This window comes from Hirundo rustica, chromosome 21, assembly GCF_015227805.2.
Source record: "Hirundo rustica isolate bHirRus1 chromosome 21, bHirRus1.pri.v3, whole genome shotgun sequence".
NCBI lineage: Eukaryota > Metazoa > Chordata > Aves > Passeriformes > Hirundinidae > Hirundo > Hirundo rustica.
In genome coordinates, this window is record NC_053470.1 from 3,602,754 (window position 1) to 3,621,705 (window position 18,952).

The window sequence follows — 18,952 nt, forward strand, 5'->3', positions numbered from 1 at the left end:
CTGCCGGGGATTGCAGGCTCTCCTTGGCCTGCCTGGTGTGCAGCCAGGGCCAGTCACCAGCACAGACCTGCTGAGGTTCTGCAGGACACACTCACGGGCTAGCCTGGGTTTTGCTCCCCGAGAACGATGCGAATCACAGAAATTCAAAGTGTTTGGGAGTGGGTACTGCTTGCTACCGGCCCCAGCGCTTTTTCTGGCTGCTGTTTTCCATGCCTGAGCGGCGGCTCGGAGCTGCCAGAGCCGGTGCTGCATTTATTACGTCTTCACAATCGCTCGTGTGCTTGGAGAGCGCTGACATCTCCCGATTCCTTGGTGTTGAGGAGCGGTCAGTGCCCCTCGTGTTGGTGTTCTCACAGCAGTGAGGTCAGGTACAGGAAGGGCAGCAGCTCTCCCCATGAAAAGTTTGTCTTTCCTTATAAAACCACCCCCCAGTTCCACTGAGGAATGGCACCAACCCCGTGTGGCTTGTGGGACAAAGCATGAGCTGCAACAAAAGGTCTAATGAAATAAATAAGTTGCTCCCGTCCTAAACATATCCCAAGAGCATCTGGAATTGTCAAAGTTTGCTTCCAAAATGGAAAAAGAGCTGATTTATTCACTATGAATAATTCAGCCAGCTCCTTTTATTATCCAGAACATACACTAATCCCCTCCAGATATTTTCTGTGTGACATCCATGTCGGTATTTTATTTACAGGCTGTGCAGAAAACTCAAGGAGCCTGTTATCAGGGAGGACAAGTGAAAAGCTGGAGGTTTGCTTCTGAAATCTGGAGCTAAATAAAACATGAAAATCTGGACAGTGGCCTCCTGGGGGCAGGGAAAGTGCTTTTCCTGGGAGACATTTCTGGAGAGCAAAGCCCTAAAGTTAATTAACATCTGCGGCCGCAGCCTGGCGCTAAATGGGGAACGTGGCTGTACTTAAAGGTTTCTTAAACCGCAGCATCAGTCCCGGCACACAGGTGCCCACAGCTAGGGCAGCCTCTGGCCCTCGGGCAGCACGGGATAAATCACGCATAATGAAGTAATCGGCTCTCGTAAATTCCTTCACGGATCCCATTTCCGCCCTTCTGCTGGCAGGAATGACTCAATCCCTCATTCATTTCGTGCCAGCCTCTGGAGAAAACTCGCATTTCTTCAGCCGGGCTGAGCGCAGGAGGGGTTTGTTCGCCCCGAACCCCTGCAGGCAGCCTGGGGAGGATGCTCTCAATGGGTGCTCCACAAGGAGCTCGCTGTACCTGACCTGAGAGCTTTCTTTCCTCACCCTGAGGCACAGAAAACCTTTCCTACGGTCTGGGGTCACGGCAGCTGCGCACCATCCCCCTTTTCCAGAGGTTTTTACCAGCTTCCTGCTCGTTAAAGCGCCGCTGTGACCCTTCCCCAGTGCCCAGGGGATGCTCCTCTCACTGGGGTGTGGCCCAGGCTGGAGGGATGTCTGTGCCCCGGTGCTGGCTGCTGGCTCTCGCTCTGGCAGGGCACTAAAAGAAGATTTGCCGTGATCCAGAGGCCCCATTGCCGCACGGTGGGGATGCAACTCCCGGCTGGTTCCACCACAATCACCTGGAGGAGCTGGCCCGTGGCTCCCCGGGCTGTGCCCGTGGGCAGGGCAGGAGGGCTGCGTGTGCTCCTGGCGCTGAGCCGCGCCCTGACCCTCGATACATCGATCCTCCCAAGCCAGAGGGAGAGCGCTGCTGTGTCGGATTTGAAAGATGTACAGACCGAGCTGCACCAATAGCTGTGGCTCGGTGGGCTGAATTATTTTTTAAGGCAGAGTTGATTTATCTGAGCTGAAGCCTTTTTGCAGGAGAGGATGGGGAACTTCAGGTGTGTGAGAATCAAGTCAAAGAGGCGGTCAGAGGCCAGGGTTTGAGGCCAAGGTTTCTGGTCTAGGACAAACAGCAGCATCATAGGAGAGATAGGCTCATCCTCCCCTCCCACTTGGGACAAATAGCCAGAATTTTTCAGCATTTCCGAGGAGAAATGGGTTCAGGGACAATCAAAACATTTACATTTAGTTTCATCAGATTGTTTTGATTTGCTCTTCATATGGTGATAAATTCTGTCTTGCATAAGTAAAGCAAGAAAATGAGTATTTGGAAATAAACGTCAAAGTGAAGTGCATCAACTAGATAAGGGTAAAAGGAAATATTTTGTTAGCTTACTGAAGAAAAATGAGTTTTTTGAATGAAATTATAAGGTTGAGGTAATTCATTTTAGGGTTTGACAATTTTAATTTATTTTGAGCAAAACCGCTTTTATTTTTTTTTCCCCAGTAGAAATCAGTTCTATTTATTTCCTGCCTTCCCAGATGAAGCCATCCTACCATTTCCCTTAAAAGGCTGCTGTGAAATCTGCCTGCTATAAATGTGTCACAAAATGGAGACCATTTCTCAGAATCCGCTGGTTGTGGGTGACCACAATCAATATGCTTCAAGGACCTCTTCATGCCTCAGTGCTAAGGGCAGAATATTCCGATTATTGCATCCCATCTCCATGCACAGGAAGGGTTTAATTGCCCGTGGTACAAATTGGAATGGAGAAGCCAGGGTGAGCCTTCCTGGGGCTCTGCTTCTCCTCACATCTCCATGTCTGCACACGCTGCCTTGGTGTCTCCATAGGAGATGTGGGCTCATGCTCTGATGCCTCATTGTCTCATCTGGGTGGCTAGAAACTGATGCCTTGGGAAGGGTGACCCGGAACAGAGACTGGACAGAGCCAGAGAATAAAGTAGATATTTATTGAAAGGCCTTTAGGACACACCTTGGGCAGGACAAGAGCCTGGCCAGGGCTACACCCAAGGTAGAACCAAAATGGTCCCGAAATGGTCCCAAAATGGTCCCGAAATGGTCCCAAAATGGCTGACCAGTCACGAGGTCTCACACTTTGGTAAGTTCTGGTCCATTTGCATATTGGGGTTGAATTGTCCAATTCCAGCTCCAGGCTGTGAGGTCCCATCCTTCTTGTTCCTCCCTCCAGCCACCCTTGTTTGTGCTTTTGGGCTGAAAGTTGTCCTTGGTGTGCAGCAGGAACAGGATTTGTTTCGTGTCCCTGCTGTGTGCAGAGAGCTGAGTGACCCTGAGTGTGAGCTCAGAGCTGCACCCTGGGCAGCACAGAATGTGAAATACATCAAAGATAAAACTCAAGGCATCAGCCAGTGAGTGGGCAGGGGGACACTGCAGCCTTTCCACACCAGCACTGCTGACTGCCCCACCAGCTCCCAGCTGCCAGCTTTTCAAAGCCCCAGAGGGACCATGCTGGCTGCTTGGGGCACTGTGGGTGGGGGAATAAAGGGGCATGACGGCTGGGGACCCTGGCACAAGCCTTGTGTGTCCATCTCCACGTCCAGAGAGCTTCGTGGTGAGGATTTGTGTGTCTGCTCCTGACCTGCAGCTGGCCAGGAATGGCTCCAGCCATCTGATCAGCTTTGCTCCACAGGGGAATTGCAGGTGGTGGTGAAGGCTCGCCCCAGGCAGATGCCTGTGGGAAGTGTGAACCAAAACACTCGGGAGTGTGGGCAGGGGAACACCTTGTCTCCGTGTGGCTGGGGAACAGGAGAGGTCAGAGCGGGGATTCTCCAAATGTTGGAAGCTTTGTTTCTGACAGTTCCCCTCAATCTGCTTCTCTCTCCCTCCAAATCTGCCGCCTGTGATGCCTCCCACACCAGACTGTGGCCTTTAGTCTGTCATTCTCCTCCACAGACACCCAAAGCCACCACAGTAGCATTGTAAAGACAAGGGGAGGAAGCAGAGCAGCAGGGTAGAGGAGTGGGAAAAACTTCAGGGAGTCAGGCTGGTTGTTCCTACAGCCACAGGGGTGATATTAAGATGATAACTGGGAGATCTTCATTTGGTTCTTGAAAAGAAAAGCCGAAGGCAGAGACTCCTGTAACATTATGGATAAACCATTTCCTTCCATGATCTGGCATGTCCAGGGACTGCAGCCTTAGTTTCTCACATGAATCTGTGAGAACCTTGTGAGAAGGCACAAAGGACCCTGGTTCCTCTCTTTGGACCAGCAAGAGGAGGGATGAAAATACCCCTCACCAAAAGCCAAAGCCAAGCCCAGGTGCTGGGGTTTGGTAAGGAGCAGTTAAAGATGTGCTGTGCAGCTCCTGGGAACTTTGGACTAAGCCAAAGATCCCAATTTGTTTGCTTTCTTTCTGTGCATGATTCTGGAATGTCCAAGATCTGACGGAGTATTTCTTGCACCACTGTGTAGAAAACAGAGCCTTTACCTTTTTCACCACTTCCCAAAGAAGTTTTTAAGTCATTGAGGGGACCTGGGGGAGGTCAAGTGGTTGAGTCTCAAAGGAGGCACCTACAGTAGGGAGAGACTGTAGAAAACTGTTGGGAACTGGAAAAAAAAAAGGCTGGGAATATCAATCCCTCATTTCTGAGGAGAGCCCTTTGCACCCACCAGGTGCCGTGGGAAGTGAGCAGCCCTCAGCAGGTCCTGCTTGCCCAGGGTGGTGACCTGGATGAAAAAAGACCTCCCCAGTTGGCCTGAAGTGTGGATGTGTGCCTGGAGAGGAGAATCAACTGGTCTGGAAAACCTCCTGCAGCTGCACTCCAGCCGCTCTGCCCTCCCAGTGCCCAACAGGAGAGGCAGAGAGAAATTGTTCTTTTTCTGTAACATGATTAGTTTCTCCCAGCTGCTTTCCACAGCCTGGTGCTCCCTTGAAATCTCATTAGGGCTGGGCTGTGATTGTGTGGTGGCTTGAAAAGAACTGCGAAAGGAAAAACAAAATGAGGCAGAGAGAAGGAATATCAAGGAACTGGCAGGGCAGGGAGAGTGAGGTGGTAAGCACAGCAAGGGGGCATGAGAGACAACACCAAACAGAGTTCCTTGAAAGAGCTGGTGAAGCAGAGTGAGCTGTTCCCATCTCCTTCTTCATCCTGAGCCAGCAGAGAGCAGGGTCAGGAGTGGGGATCTCTGCAGAGGGCACAAACTGCTCCCCTTTTGTGAAACCAGAACTTTCTCAGATGTTTCAAATGCTCTATTTTCACCTCGAGGGTGAGAATTAGACAGGGATTTTTACAGGTGGTTTTTCTCCTGGCCAGTGCAGGTATTTCCATACCATGGGTGGCATCCCAGGGACTTGGGTGCTTTCTCAGCCCCGGTTCTGAGCTCTGCTGGCTCCTCCACCCTCTCAACGTGCTGCCAGCAAAGGGGGTTTGGCAGAGCTCAGTATTTGTCAGCAGTGAGTGGTTCTCACAGAGCAGGGCTGCAGCAGCTGCTTCCCCAGTCCTGGGCAGAGTTGGACTGCCCATCCCAACGTTTCATTTTAGCCACAGTGGGTGGCACGGGAATGGGAAATGCAATTAAAGAAATTCCAGCTTCTCGTCTGAATCTTGTCAAGCTGTTCTAGGGGAGCTATCCCAGGCAGTTGATCGTGTGCATGCAGAGAGCAGGTTTGTCTTCCAGCCCTTCCCAAGGAAATTTCCTCAAGAACCCCATGATCCAGAAGAACAAATGAACAGGAGCACCTGCCTGAAGTGCAAAATATTCTCCTCCAATTATCCTATGTGCTTCCATCCTCACCTCGTCTCTTTCCCCACCTGCTTTCTTCTTCCTGCACAAAGTTCCTTTAATCCCAAACACTGTAGGGAGCAGTTAAGGATTTAGCAGTGAAGTGTGACATGAAGACACGACTTTGGACAAACCTGGCTTTGCTCTGCCCAGGTGTTTTCCAGAGACTGTGGAAACTGGGCTGCATCTTTGTTTGCACATCAGAAGGTGCTTCCACGTGGCTTTGCACCCAGGGCACGTCCTGTCCCGAGAGTAGAAGAAAAATAATCAAGCAAAGAGGAGGTGGCTCCTTCCCTGAGGGACTTTGCATAATATTTCAGAGAAGTGTCCAGTACCTTCCCCTTTAATCCACTCTGCCCCATCTGTGTGGAGCATCCCGTGTCCACATCTCTGCCTTTCCAGCAATAACCTCATCAGGGACAGTGCAGACAGACCTGTGCTTCTGCAAAGCAGAGCCTGGCTGATGTCATGTCTCGCCTCAAGGACTTTTTGCTCGGTCCTCTGGCTAATGGCTGATAACAGATGCTAAAACACACACGTGTAGGTCTGTGCCTCACAGGGAGAGGCTCCCTGTGCTCCCACGGGAGGAGGAACAGGCACCCCGGGGCTGCACGGGGGGAGATGACATCCCTGCAGGGCAGGAAGGGACGGTACAAGGGAACACCTCTGAAGAAAGGATTTGGGGTGGCTGGCTGTCGGGGGGGTAAAAGCTGCCTTTTAGATGTCCCCACCTGCACACGCACAGCAGCAGGAAGGAGCAGAGGTGTGGGGGAACAGGCACACAGGGATGTCAGAAGGCAGCACTGTTTTGAAAGCCCTGTCCAGTTCCCATCTGCCGGCTCCAGGGGTGAGGAGGCTGCGACTGGGGGAGTTTGCAATCAACACAGCAGCATTTACAGCATGACTTGTTTGACAGCTCCTGGCACGAGCGCAGGACATGGACATGGTTTTTAATAGCACGTTTGTATTATAAAAAGAACTCTGTTTCAACTGAGATTCCCTGGACAGAGGCGAAAGACATTCAGGCAAGGACAGCGCTGCCGGTGTTGCTGCAGAAGTGAGACAGATGGGAAGTTCAGTGTGTCACCTTGAAAACACAGATCACCACAGCTCTGCTCCTGCTGTCCTTGAGAGCTCCCCTTGTCACTCCAGCACCACGTCCAGAAATCTCTCTCTGGAGTCTGATTTGGAGGGATGAGGACCTTGGAAGTGGAATTAAACTTACATTCTTTCAGTCTTTGTGTTGAAGAGACAGATCTCACCCAGAGCAGGGACATGGAGGTGGCCACAAATGAGATGTCCCACACCACTAATGGGAGAACTGGGAGAAGCCTGGCGCTGCCCAGCAGTCCCTGAAGTGGTCGGTGTTGGGCACAGCAGGTGCTGTTGGTAGCTGTCCCCTCGGTGCTGGCACCTGTCCCCTCCGCTGCCTGCCCTCGGACAGTGCTCACACATGCCATGCCTAGAGGCACATTCCTGCCCACCAGCTGTGGGCACGAGGAGCGCTGCATTCAGATGTCAAGATTGTTCTAAGATACAGTGATTTCATTCAGGTCATTTATTTAGTCTTGAAGGCATCTCCAGGCTTTTTACTATTGTTGAAGGTGTTCGCTGGGATGTGGAGATGGATGTGTGGTGCAACCCAGGATTTTTCTGAGATGTTTGTGGGTTGGGAGGGTGTGTGGGGTGTCCTGGAGAGGGAAATACTTCACCTGGGCAGGCTGTGGAGGTGTGGACAAGCTGAGCACAGCTGTGTCTGAAGCGGGGACCCTGTTTTGCAGAGGAGGGAGATGGAGGAGGGGCATCCTGGCTTGCCTTGACCTGCACAGAGTGTCCTCCCAGCCCCTGAAAAAAAACCACCCCATTCCTGGGTCTGCTCCAAGGAAGAACTTCTGAGAATTTCCTGAATTGCAGCATCCCTGAGAGTTTGCCTGTAATATTTGCTTTGTTTGGCTGCGTGACTGGCAGCATGGATGTATCACATTCATGTCAGAGCACCTGAAATGCTATCCCTGCTTCCCAGGAAAGCAGCCTGCTTTATTGGACTGCAGTGAGGGATTTGCTTAGAGGTGAAGAGGGAAGGGAGCTCTGTGAGTAAAAACAAATATCAGAACAATGAAAGCTAGAAAGCGACTGTCTAGGATATTAATCTCTCAGCCCCACTGTTATTTAGGATTTTTCACAGAGTGTTCTGAGTTGGAAGAGACTAAACTATCTCTCCGGCAGAGGAAAATTGAGGAAGGCATTTCCATGTCTCTGAGCCCTCTGTTCAGAGGTTTTCTTGTTGCTGTTGAATGCAAAAATCACATTTTTAAATCCTTAATTTTATCCTAATTTAGGAGGCCATCTAAGACAGGCTCATCTCATGGCTTTGCTCCTCTCTTTGGCATTTGGCAGAAAGCTGTGCTCTTAGCACGGAAAAGGAGGCTCAGATGGGACCCCAGTGTCCCAGCCCCTCTGGATCCCAGTAATTGCACCCTTGAGAGGGGTCAGCTGAACTGAACACACAATCTTGATAAAAGCCATTTGAAAAGGATGTTTTGGCAGAGGCCAGCTGTGTTTATTTGGTGTGCGGGGTAACCTGAAAGCACACACTGTTCACTTCAAATCTTGTCCTGCAAACCCTGTGAGTTTAGGCTGCTCTTCTGAAACTCAGTAGCCTTAAATTATATTTGTTCTGAACCCAGGGTGGAACCTGGTCCAGAGCAGAGTTCCTAAAGCCAGATCTGACTGGAAATATGGGCTGGTTCCCCATCTGTGAGGCAGAGCAGCAGAGATAACCCCAGGAGCAGGCATCAGAGTAGCACACAAGGCCAGCTCCCAGATCTCCTGTGCTGGGGACAGGCTGATTCCTGAACAAGTCTCTTTTCTTTTGGACTGAAAACGTTTGGGGTTCTCTTAGAAATGACTTTTCACACAGCAAACTCTTAGCTTTTGAAAAATGAAAGGATTTGAGAGCTCAATAAATCCTTTTGTGGTTATTTTTTCCCTCCAATAAGAAACACCCCTGCCAGCTCCCCATCCTTTTATTTCTCACAAACGTTCTTTCACCGAATGTCATCCTTTCCACTAAATGTCCTCAGGTTGTGCCATCCTCTGGAATTGTGCTTCCACCAGCATCTGTGCTGCCCACACGAGGAAAACCAGGGCTGTGCTGCAGTGCCAGGCGGTGACAGGGACCAGGGGCCAGCAGGGACAGGCTGGAAATCTGCCTTGGGCACGAGCACACTCAGCCAGCAGAGGCAAGGCTGCAGGACATCCCTCAGCACGGGATAAACTCACGTGGCAGCGTTTGGGGCAGGCAGCCCTGAGGGTTTGCCTGATGGGGAGTTTGGTTTATTATTTCATGACTGAAGTTCGACGTGATGTTGCACGCACGCCAACACGTGCGTGCCACCCCGCGTGGGATCCGAACGGTGTGGCCAAACTGTTGGAGCAATTCCTCCTTCCTTCGTTAGCTCCTTCTGTTAGGAACACTAAAAATGCCTGTGCTTTCACAGAGAAGCTAACAGCCTCCGTGTGCTGCGCAGCAGATGGTGCAGTAATGGTGGAGGCGTGTTTTACAATAACCCTTTTCCACACGGGGAAACCGAGGCACGGAGAAGTCTTTTTCTGATGGCTGAGTGTCAGGGGCAGAGAAAAACTACAAAGGGGCAGGAGATGGAGAAACAGTGCCCTGAGTTTTAGGGGCTGAGCTCATCCTGCCAAGCTACTCAGCTTTGACGAGCGGGCTCTTCCAAGGTCAGGATGAGTAGGAGGTATTCCAGGGGACAACCTGGCCTGCTTCATATGGGAATCTCCCTCCAGAAGTCCTCACCCCCTCCTAAGGGCTGTAGGAAACCCATGGTCAAACTCTTGTTTTAGTCACCTTGGCAGGTGCCTACAGCTGAGTGGGATCTCAAAAATGCCCAGGGAAGGGTCTGAGCACAGTCCCACAGCTGATCAGTGCAGAACCCCGGCCATGCAAGGTTCCTCAGCATCAGAGTGGGGATTCCTGATGGGAGCAGGTGCTGAATTCCTCAGGAGAGGTTTTGGTTTAACCTCAGCCACACCAGCAGCATGGAGGAGGAAGTGGGAAGGGTGAAAGTCCTCCCAAAGGCCAGATATATACATATTTTTGTATAAATCTTGCCTTGGATAATTCTGAAAGAAAATACATTTGTAAATGCCAGAATTTCCCAATGGGCTCCCGACGGAGAGGCAAGGGAGCCAGCTCAGCTACTAAGTTCTGCCTCATGAATAGCTGTGCTAATAATAGCCACTGAAATTAGATCAAACCACAGGACAGTGACAATAACAGCTCAGATTTTCCAGAGGAGCTGAATGACTTGTGCACCACACCTTTTGCAAAGGCTGGCTATGAGTGACACAAGAGAAGCTCTTTAATGCTGATCTCTCCTGAAAATCTGGGCTTGACAACAAATGCTAAGCCCCTGGGACAGCTGACCCTCCACTCTTCCAGAGTGCTGGCATTGATTGTCCCAGACTTGAATGCTGAACTTTACAGCAGGACATAACGGAGCAGCCAGCCCAGAAGTGAGATGTCACCGGTGACTCCAGTTGGGAGTTAAACATTGATAGTGACATCTAACATGAATTTATCACTGCATTTCTGCTTGCTTTCTCCTACACCAGAGATATTACTTAGGAGGAGCTAAGTAAACTCATATGAACTCAAACGGGGTGTGCAGCGATGGGGGAGAATATGTCAAATATTGTGCTATTTTGGCCCCAACGCTGTGCCAATGCTACTTTTATTTCGCATTTTTGCATGCCTCCATCAGCACATACCCTACATCCAAGCAGTACACAGTGTGATCCTGCACATTCAGGTGCTGGGACGGGCTCTCCCCATCCCCTGGGTCAAGGCAGTGGCCATCCCTGTGCACTTGGCTGTGAGGGCTGCTGCTGTCCTCGGCCCTGTGTCTGCCCACGTCTGTTTTGAATGAACTGTAGAGGCAAAGCCACCCCTCTGAACGCACCTGCCCCATTCTCCCCACTCAGACATCCACCAGGACGCTGTCCCTGCCACCTTTGCTCATCCCTGTGTCTAACCAGGGTGAAGCATCAGCCCAGGGAGTGACTCGGCTGCCTGGTGGCAGAAGCTCTTCCCTCACCACGTCATTCCTATGCAAGGGATGTGCTGAGGACCCATCACTCCTCTCTGTTGGCTGCCAGGGGAGCAGGGGTGAGGAAGATGAAGTGGGGCCCACGCTCTGCCCTGCCCTGCCTGCCCCTGGCAGGACACGATGTCCCAGGGAGGGCTGCAGCTATTCCAGCAGCACGGCTGGAGGAGCCGGCTCTGCTCTGAACCAGCAGCCAGGGCAGCGTGGGGAGGGTGTGCTGCAGCCATAAAAATTCCACCGAGATAAATCGATACGGGGAGGAGGAGAATGAGAGGGAGGATGGCAAAGTCAGGCTTTCTTCATCTCTGCACACAAAAGAGAGGGAGGCAGTGGGAGTCATGCAGGTTCAACAGGAGTGGAGGAGACCAGAGGTCCCGGCAGCAGCTCTCAGGAGCAGGTGACTGCAGCGTGCACCGGTGGAACTGGATCTGGGGTCTGGCTCAGACAGCTGCTGAGTGCCAGACTTGTTCCTGCATGGCATTAATTAGCACCTTCTCAGGAGCAAATTGACTTGCAGCAGCGAGCGGCAGAGTGGTGGGCTAATGGTGTGGGCTACTGCCAGCCCAATCCAGGCAGGAGCTGCCGCCCAGGGCTGCCAGTTATCCGTGAGCTAGGACACGCTCTCTTACCAAAACTGAAGGTCCTTAGTATGGTGGAAAATCACTTTTCTGTCAGTGAAAGACTCAGGGTTTTTAATTGGTTGCACCCAGAGCTGGCAGCCCCAGCTTTCTTTTCTAATCTCCAGCAAGGGTTCCAGCATGGACCCAGAGTGCTCTGAGTTTTCCTATGAACCCTTTGCGGTGTAAGTCCTGCAGCGAGGGGTGGATTGTCACTAAGTTTATGCACAGCACTGCTATTGCTCTGTGTACAAATATCTGTGTACAAATTAGGTGTGTGGCGCAGGGCTGGGCTGTACACCAATAAACAACAGAGAGCTGTCTGCTTGCCTTCTGTGCTAAGCTGGTGAACAACTTTCCCTGCCTGAGATTGAAAGGTGCAGCTGAACTTAGGCTGGACTCAGCCAGCGCCCACACTGCCCCTTCATGCCTGTGCTTATAAGGAGTACTGAGTTGTCTGCCAAGAGGAAGACCAAGGTCTTGCTTGTGTGGTCCTGGTTTTCCAGGCAAGGGCCAGACCCAGCCCAGCACTAAACAAAGAGTCTTTGGCTCTTCCTAGGTGTGCCATGGATGTCCTGGCCGTGAGCTAATGGTGAGCCTGGAAAGGTGTGGTTACCAACACGTGCTCCCAGACTGAGAAAATAAATGTTCTGTCTGTGACTGCCTGCAAGCCAGAGGAGCAGTCTCTGCTTGGCCTGAACCCCTCTCAGAACCCCCCATTCCTCCTTGTCTTTCCCAGGAATACACCATTGACATCTTCTTTGCCCAGACGTGGTATGACCGGCGCCTGCGGTTCAACAGCACCTTGAAGGCGCTGACGCTGAACACCAACATGGTGAGCCGCATCTGGATCCCCGACACCTTCTTTAGGAACTCCAAACGGGCTGATTCCCACTGGATAACCACTCCTAACCAGCTCCTCCGCATCTGGAACGACGGAAAAGTGCTCTACACTCTCAGGTACATCCAGCAGGCTCTGCCGAGGAGAGGGAACAAAGAGATGGTCAAGTGGTTCCCTAAACTGAAATCCTTTAAAGTGTTGTCTTGGTCACTCCAGCTGTTTTATTCTGTTAATAAAAATTTAGGTCTTTGCTCCCATAACTTCTCACTTCCATAAAGGAACCTGAAAAGTTGGCTAAACAGAAGGGCTTTTTGAAGGTGAAACTTAAATGTTTTTTTTCCTCACCTTGAAAATACCCAAACATATATTTTTGGTTGGAATGTTCCTGCAAACAGACTGATCTTCAGCAAATTACTTCTCAAGGAAGTGAGAATGCCTCTGTCACATTTAGGTGTTGGAATCAAACCAGCTTCACCGGCTCAAAATCTCTTTCTCTCTCTTCGTGTCTCAGGCTGACAATCGAGGCTGAATGTCTGCTCCAGCTGCAGAATTTCCCAATGGACACTCACTCCTGCCCTTTGGTTTTTTCCAGTTGTGAGTATATATATTTTAAAAATAGCTTTAAAAGGTGAGCAGAGAAACCTCAGTGAAGTAATTCTTTCCTGGGGAAACCATCCTCCCTTTTAGCTACACTTTTCCACTGATTTTTGTGGCACCCTTCCTGAGCCATTACCCTTCATGGCCTGCAGCATCCTCCCACTCCTGGGCTAGCAGGGGTCGTCAGGGACAGATTCACATCTCTGAGTTCCTCTTTGACTATTTTGGATGGTTGGAGGAGATTATTTCACTGACACCTGGCCACTCCAGACACAGCACAGACATATTCAGGTGGACAAATGGCACCCGTCCTGCCTTGCATCTTCCCCCTTCTCCTGCCCTCTGAGTGAGGCCTGGAAACGTTCTGCTCCAAAGGAGGGTTACTCAGACCTCCCCTCTCAGTCACTGCTCACCCAGACTCTTCAGCAAAGAGGGCTTCTCATGTTATCACATCTCCTCTGGTAATTTTGCAGGGAGCCTTTCTGCACCAAGAGATCCCCGTCCCCATGCGTGGGTGGGAAATCTGATTTAATCATCTGAGCTCGGGTTCTCCTGCTCCCCCTGCCACTGAAGAGACGCAGCTCAGAGCTCTGAGGTGCTTCAGAAGGAGGCAGCATGCTGAGGAAATCTCATCCCTTCATCTCCCACCACCCTCATTCTTTGCTAATTAGTGGTGCATGCCGTACACGCTTGATAATTAGAAACACGCTGTTAGTTAGCTGCCAAGCTCTTACTCCATCCTCCTCCGAGGGACTTTCTCCCAGGTTCCTTCCCTGCCTCACATCAGGCTTGTTTCTTTATCAGGAAAGCCAGAGGCAGGATAAGCTGTGCTGAAGCCTGCAGGGCCAGGTTTTCTTCTCCATGGAGAAGGGCAAGAGGTACAGGGAGCACACAGAGCAGCCAGGACCATGCTGGCAGCTTTGTATTCCCGGTTTACTCAGGCCTGGGATGGCACTCATGAGGTGCCAGCTGCCCGGGGGAGATAAAACCCTTAAAGATTTCAGGCTGGTGGTGCCACAGAATCACAGAACAGTCAGGGCTGGAAGAGGCCTTTGGAGATCATCCAGAGCAGTGCCACTGATGGGCAGAGTCCCCCAGAGCAGCTTACACAGGAACTCAGCCTGGTGGGGTTTGGAATCCAGAGTTTTGACTTCAGAATCATGGGAGAGAGGCCCCACAACCTCCCTGGGCACACTGTTCCATTGCTCTGACACCCTCTAAGAAGTTCCTCCTCACACCAGCAGAGTCCTCTTGGACCAACCTATGTCTCATTCCTGGCAGTGCAGTCCTTAGAAAGGATCTGTTCCTGGCAGTACTTCCTTTCTGGCAGTGCCTTCCCCACCCCCAGGATCCAAAGCAGCCCAGGAGGGGAGATGCAGCCCCTACTCCCATTCCATGAGGGAATGGCTCAGGGAATCTGAACAAAAAGCACCAGAAAGGCCTGCCTGGATGGTTCACGTTTGCAGAGCAGCTCTGGTGAGGTGGCAGTGCCTCTGCAGTCAGGCTGGTGCCCGAGGTGTGGGTACACGGCATACCCTTCCACTGATGTCCGTGGCTGGATTTCCCCAGATGGATACCCGCGGGAGGAGATCGTCTATCGCTGGAGACGCTACTCCATCGAGGTCTCTGACCAGCGCACCTGGAGGCTCTACCAGTTCGACTTCACGGGGCTGAGGAACACCTCGGAGGTGCTCAGGACTGGGGCAGGTGAGGCAAGGGGAGGCAGCCCGCAGGAGCACCACTGTGCTGGAGACCTGGTGGGAGGCAGAGGAGTGGGAGAGGAAGGTTCCAACAGCATGGTCAGAGAAAAAATAATAAAAATGAAGGGATGGACTTTGGCTGGAGGCAGCAGAAGGGATAGGGATGAAGGGTGAGGGGAAGATGGAGCTAGGAGAGGCCAGAACCGCTGACACCTGTGAACTGTGGGGTGACAATGCTGGTGTGAATGGAGCCATCCCTAACTGGAGGGTCAGCAGGGAGAGGAGAGGGAACTTAAATCCCCCCTTGTTGCAGTGTGTGCACACTGTGAAACCTCTGGGTGATGCTTATGGTTGGAGTGTGGGTGGAGAAATCAGAACTTGCAGGTCTCAATCTTTCCTTCTGTAAACTCGTGTCGGGCTGATGAACACCTGAACTGTGCTTTAAGAGACAGAGACAAGGCTGCATGTGTGAGGAAACGAAATAATGGAAACCCTTCAGCTCCTCCTCCTCCTCATAATACCTCGCATCCCCTTTCCTTCCCACAGACAACTGAGGAAAGCCTCTGGATTCCTGAAGGTGGGGTGAGCTCATACTTTTAAGCCCTGTGAAGCAGCAAGGAGCCGTGCTTCTCCCACTCAGCAGAAAGCTGCTGCTCTCAACAGCGGCAGCCGGGGTAGGAAGGCAGCACAAACCAGGACAAGAAGTGAAAGTGTCTTGAATGTACCAGTGGCCCTCTGATGTTTGTAATTCTCTTTTTTTTTGGTAATTGCTTGCAAGCTCCATCTTAACCCCAGAGCTGTCAGGCGGCTTTTTTCCAGCACTCACTGTGAGCCCCTGAAAAAAGAAAGAACCACCACTGTGAGTTGCCAAATGAGCAATTAGGATGTTCAGCACCACATGCCTTTTCCAGAGGCAGAACCAGACTCTCAGTGGAAGTGATTGAAGGACACCTCCTTTGTCACAGCTCAGGTAGTTCGTTAGCAAGCCAGGCCATGCAGCCTGTCACAGCCAAAGAGCTTCCATAGAAAAGAAACCCGTGCAGCAATCAGCTGAAGATAAATGCTATCTGCAGCTCCTTCCCTGAAACTTTTCCAAACTCTGTGCTTTCAGTCAGGCCAGAACGAGTGCAACCTGGTAGCCATATGGGCAGCCAGGCAAGGAGCCAGATGGGCAACCACAAAGTCAGCTTTCAAATTAGTCACAAAGACATCAAGCAGGACAGCTACAGAGCCAGCCAAGTAGCCACAGGATCCACTAGCCACAAAACCAGCAAGTCACCAGACCTACTCAGCCAGCCATGTGAAGTTAACAATCTGGGCAGCTATAAAAACAGGTGGACAGGCACTCCAAACAACAAGAAAACCTCACCAGAAACTCCAAATTCTGAAACTTTGCTGGTTTTTCTGCTTTAGGAAGCCCCACGTTACGATTCCATGTCTCTGTTGCTTTTTCCTAGGGGAGTACATGGTGATGACAGTTTCTTTCGACCTAAGCAGACGTATGGGTTACTTTGCCATTCAGACCTACATTCCCTGCATCCTGACTGTTGTTCTTTCCTGGGTTTCCTTCTGGATCAAGAGAGACTCTACGCCAGCCAGGACATCTCTGGGTAAGAGACAGGATGATGCGTGTCTGATGCTTGTCAAACTCTGCCAGGCAAGCAGACTGGCAGTGTTGGCCTACAAAATCTCCTGCAGCGCTTTGCCATTTTCTGGAATTTTTGAGCTTACCAGAGAATGTTCCACTCCTTCAGCTTCCTGTGTGTAACACTCCACAGCTCGACCAAATCTCCAGCTGTGCTGGCTTGGGCTGCTGGGTTATCTCAGGAGAGCACCTCACCCTCATGGCTTCACCCGAAACCCTAGCACAGCCTTTTCCAAGCTGGCAATGGGATGTTCTCATGCACCAAAAGGGAGAGGCAGGGGCTGAGCTGTGGCATTGCCGTGCTGCCCTAAGGGCTCCTGTCCCATGCACATTTTCCATGTTTCCTCAGCTTTTCAAGGCTGCTGACAGGAAGGTTGTAGGGTTAATGGGCAAAGTTGCTTGGCTGCATGCACAGAGTCCTAGGCTCTGGCAGGAGCTGGAAGCCCTGTAGGTACAACCTTTTCATCTCAGTCACCCCACGGGACCCAGAGAGTGACAACAGCTCTGCCTATTGTTTAGATTTTCTCAGCAAACTTCAGCGGCTCCTTGAGGCAGGAGAAATGCTTCTGTTGATTGAATGCTGCTCTGATGGGTGCTGGGGAGATCTTCCCGAGTCTTTAACATGCTTTGGCTGTATCTGCATCTTGCAGCAAGCTGCGATTCCCAGTGCTGTCCTTCCTATCAGCCCCGCTGACTTTGCCTTTAATTGGAGGTAGCATTCCCAGCCCTGCCTGCAGGTCTCTGTGGGGATGGAGAGGAGAGGAGAGGAGGGGCCATCAGCTATTCAGAGCCCATCCATGATGGCCATGTCTCCCCACCTCCCTCTCAAAATTAATTCTTTTGGTGCTCGTGGGGAGAGGAGGAGGAAGAGGGTGTCATTTCCAATGAAGGTGAGGCTATGCCATAGTCCGTGGCTGGTAAAGGAATGAAGAGCAAGAGGAAAATGTGCACGGCTCTTGCGACTGTCTCAAAAAACAAAGGCAGGTTTCCCCAGGAGAGGGGCCCCTCTCTATGGGAAGGGTCTACAGCTCGTGAAGAATAATGTATTCTCTCCACAGCCCCTGTTGTACTTAACACAAACGATCCCCAGCACATTTCGAGCCTGCCAGCCTGCATTAGGGAGATGTAAACTGGACTAGTTCCACTGGCACTTCAAAAACATGGGAAGTCACATCACATCTGCTAATGCAAGTACGGCAGGAAAACATGAAAACCTTTTGCCATGCTCATCCCCAGGGCCACTGAATTGACCTCAGGAAAGGGTGGCAGGTGGGTTTAGGTGGATGCTTGAGAAAGAGAAACAGGTGGGCTCCCTGCTTCTTCTCCACGTCCTGAAAATCCGTGGATGAGATCACAACACCAGCTCCTGTAGCTGATCCTTTGTTGGCCCCTGACGCTTCATCTCTGGAAGCAGAAACGTGATCATTGCTGCTTCTGCTAAAACAATTGCAAGCCCCGCTCATGTCAAAAGAAATTCCTTATCACCTCCTACGCACTTGCCCTCTGCATCAAGGAATGGATAAATCGTGAAGAGCTGTCTCTGAGGAATAGCCAGGAGCAGACTGAAAATTTATGGGTAGGAATTGGACCAAGGAAATAAAGGGAACATTGTGATTGTTATCTGCTACAGGGCAGCCTGATGACCGGGGAGCAGAACAGCACTGGCAGATTTTTCAGGGCATTCTCCAAAGAGCACAAGGGCTCTCAATCCCCAGGTGTAAGAAATCAGGAAAGGAAGGCAGGGTGTCAACATGAATGTGTCAAGAGCTTCTGGTCAGACTAGAGGGTGAGAAAGAAATGCACAGGCAGTGGAAGCAGGGACAGGTATTCTGGGAGGAGTACAGGGACACTGCCCAGTTGTGGAGGGATGGGGTTGGGGATGCAGAGGATACTAACAGGGGCTTCTCCAGGTTTGTCAGCCAGAAAGGAAAGGTCAAAGCAAGTTGAATACAACTGGCAAACTGGTAAAAATGGACGAGAAGGAGGCTGAGGTACTTTTTTTACCTCAGTCTTTGCTGGCAGCCTCTCTCCCCACATTCCACAGTGGATGGACTGCAAGGCAGGGACTGGAGCAGCAAAGCCTCTCACACTGCAAGAGAAGATCAGCTTTGGGACCACCTGAAGAACCTGAACATCCATGAGTCTATGGGACCTGACAAGATACATCCCAGAACGTGGCTGATGTGGTTTCCAAGCCACTCTCCATTATACTTGAAAAGCCATGGTGGTAACCAAAAAAAGGGGAATATTGCACCCATTTTTTTCAAGGGGTAGAAAGGAGGAGCCCAGGAGCTACAGACCTGTCAGCCTCCCCTCTGTGCCTGGGAAGATCACGGAACAGATCCTTCTAGAAGCTGTGCTGAGGTACATGGAGGACAGGAGGTGAGGGCAAGCCCTGCGTGACCAACTCAGCCTCATGCAGAGTCTGAGTTTCCAGTCCACAATGATGTTCTGTGTGATACCTGAGTTTTGAACATCATTCTCCTTCACAGAGCATTGTCAGAGGGTCCCTCAAGACCAGAGTGTGGCTGAGCAGAGCAAAAATGGGACCAGACAACCAGAGCGGATGGAAAATGGGGCTGTTTTGGGGGGTGTAGAAGACAGAAGTGCTCCTTGTCAGTACTTAAGCCAGCTGTTTTCTCTCTCAGGTATCACGACTGTGCTCACCATGACCACCCTGAGCACCATCTCCCGCAAGCACCTGCCCCGTGTCTCCTATATCACAGCCATGGACCTCTTTGTCTCCGTGTGCTTCATCTTCGTCTTTGCCGCTCTCATGGAGTACGCCACGCTCAACTACCTAGTGGGAAACAAGAAACCACTGGAGCACAGCCACAGGAAAGCCCGGCTGGTAGGTGACAGGGGCTAGCAGAGGTGGATGCTGGTACAACCCCAAGCT

The 18,952-nt window shown here is 51.3% G+C and overlaps 1 protein-coding gene across 1 annotated transcript in view; it reads left to right on the forward strand.

The window, feature by feature from the left end:
• Positions 1–18,952, forward strand: part of LOC120761998 (gamma-aminobutyric acid receptor subunit gamma-4) — a 35,881-nt gene that overhangs the window by 12,471 nt on the left and 4,458 nt on the right. The window contains exons 4-8 of the mRNA XM_040083908.1: positions 12,010–12,230; positions 12,623–12,705; positions 14,278–14,415; positions 15,866–16,018; positions 18,702–18,904. Coding sequence (XP_039939842.1) covers positions 12,010–12,230; positions 12,623–12,705; positions 14,278–14,415; positions 15,866–16,018; positions 18,702–18,904 — 798 coding nt within the window. The remainder of the gene's footprint in view (positions 1–12,009; positions 12,231–12,622; positions 12,706–14,277; positions 14,416–15,865; positions 16,019–18,701; positions 18,905–18,952) is intronic.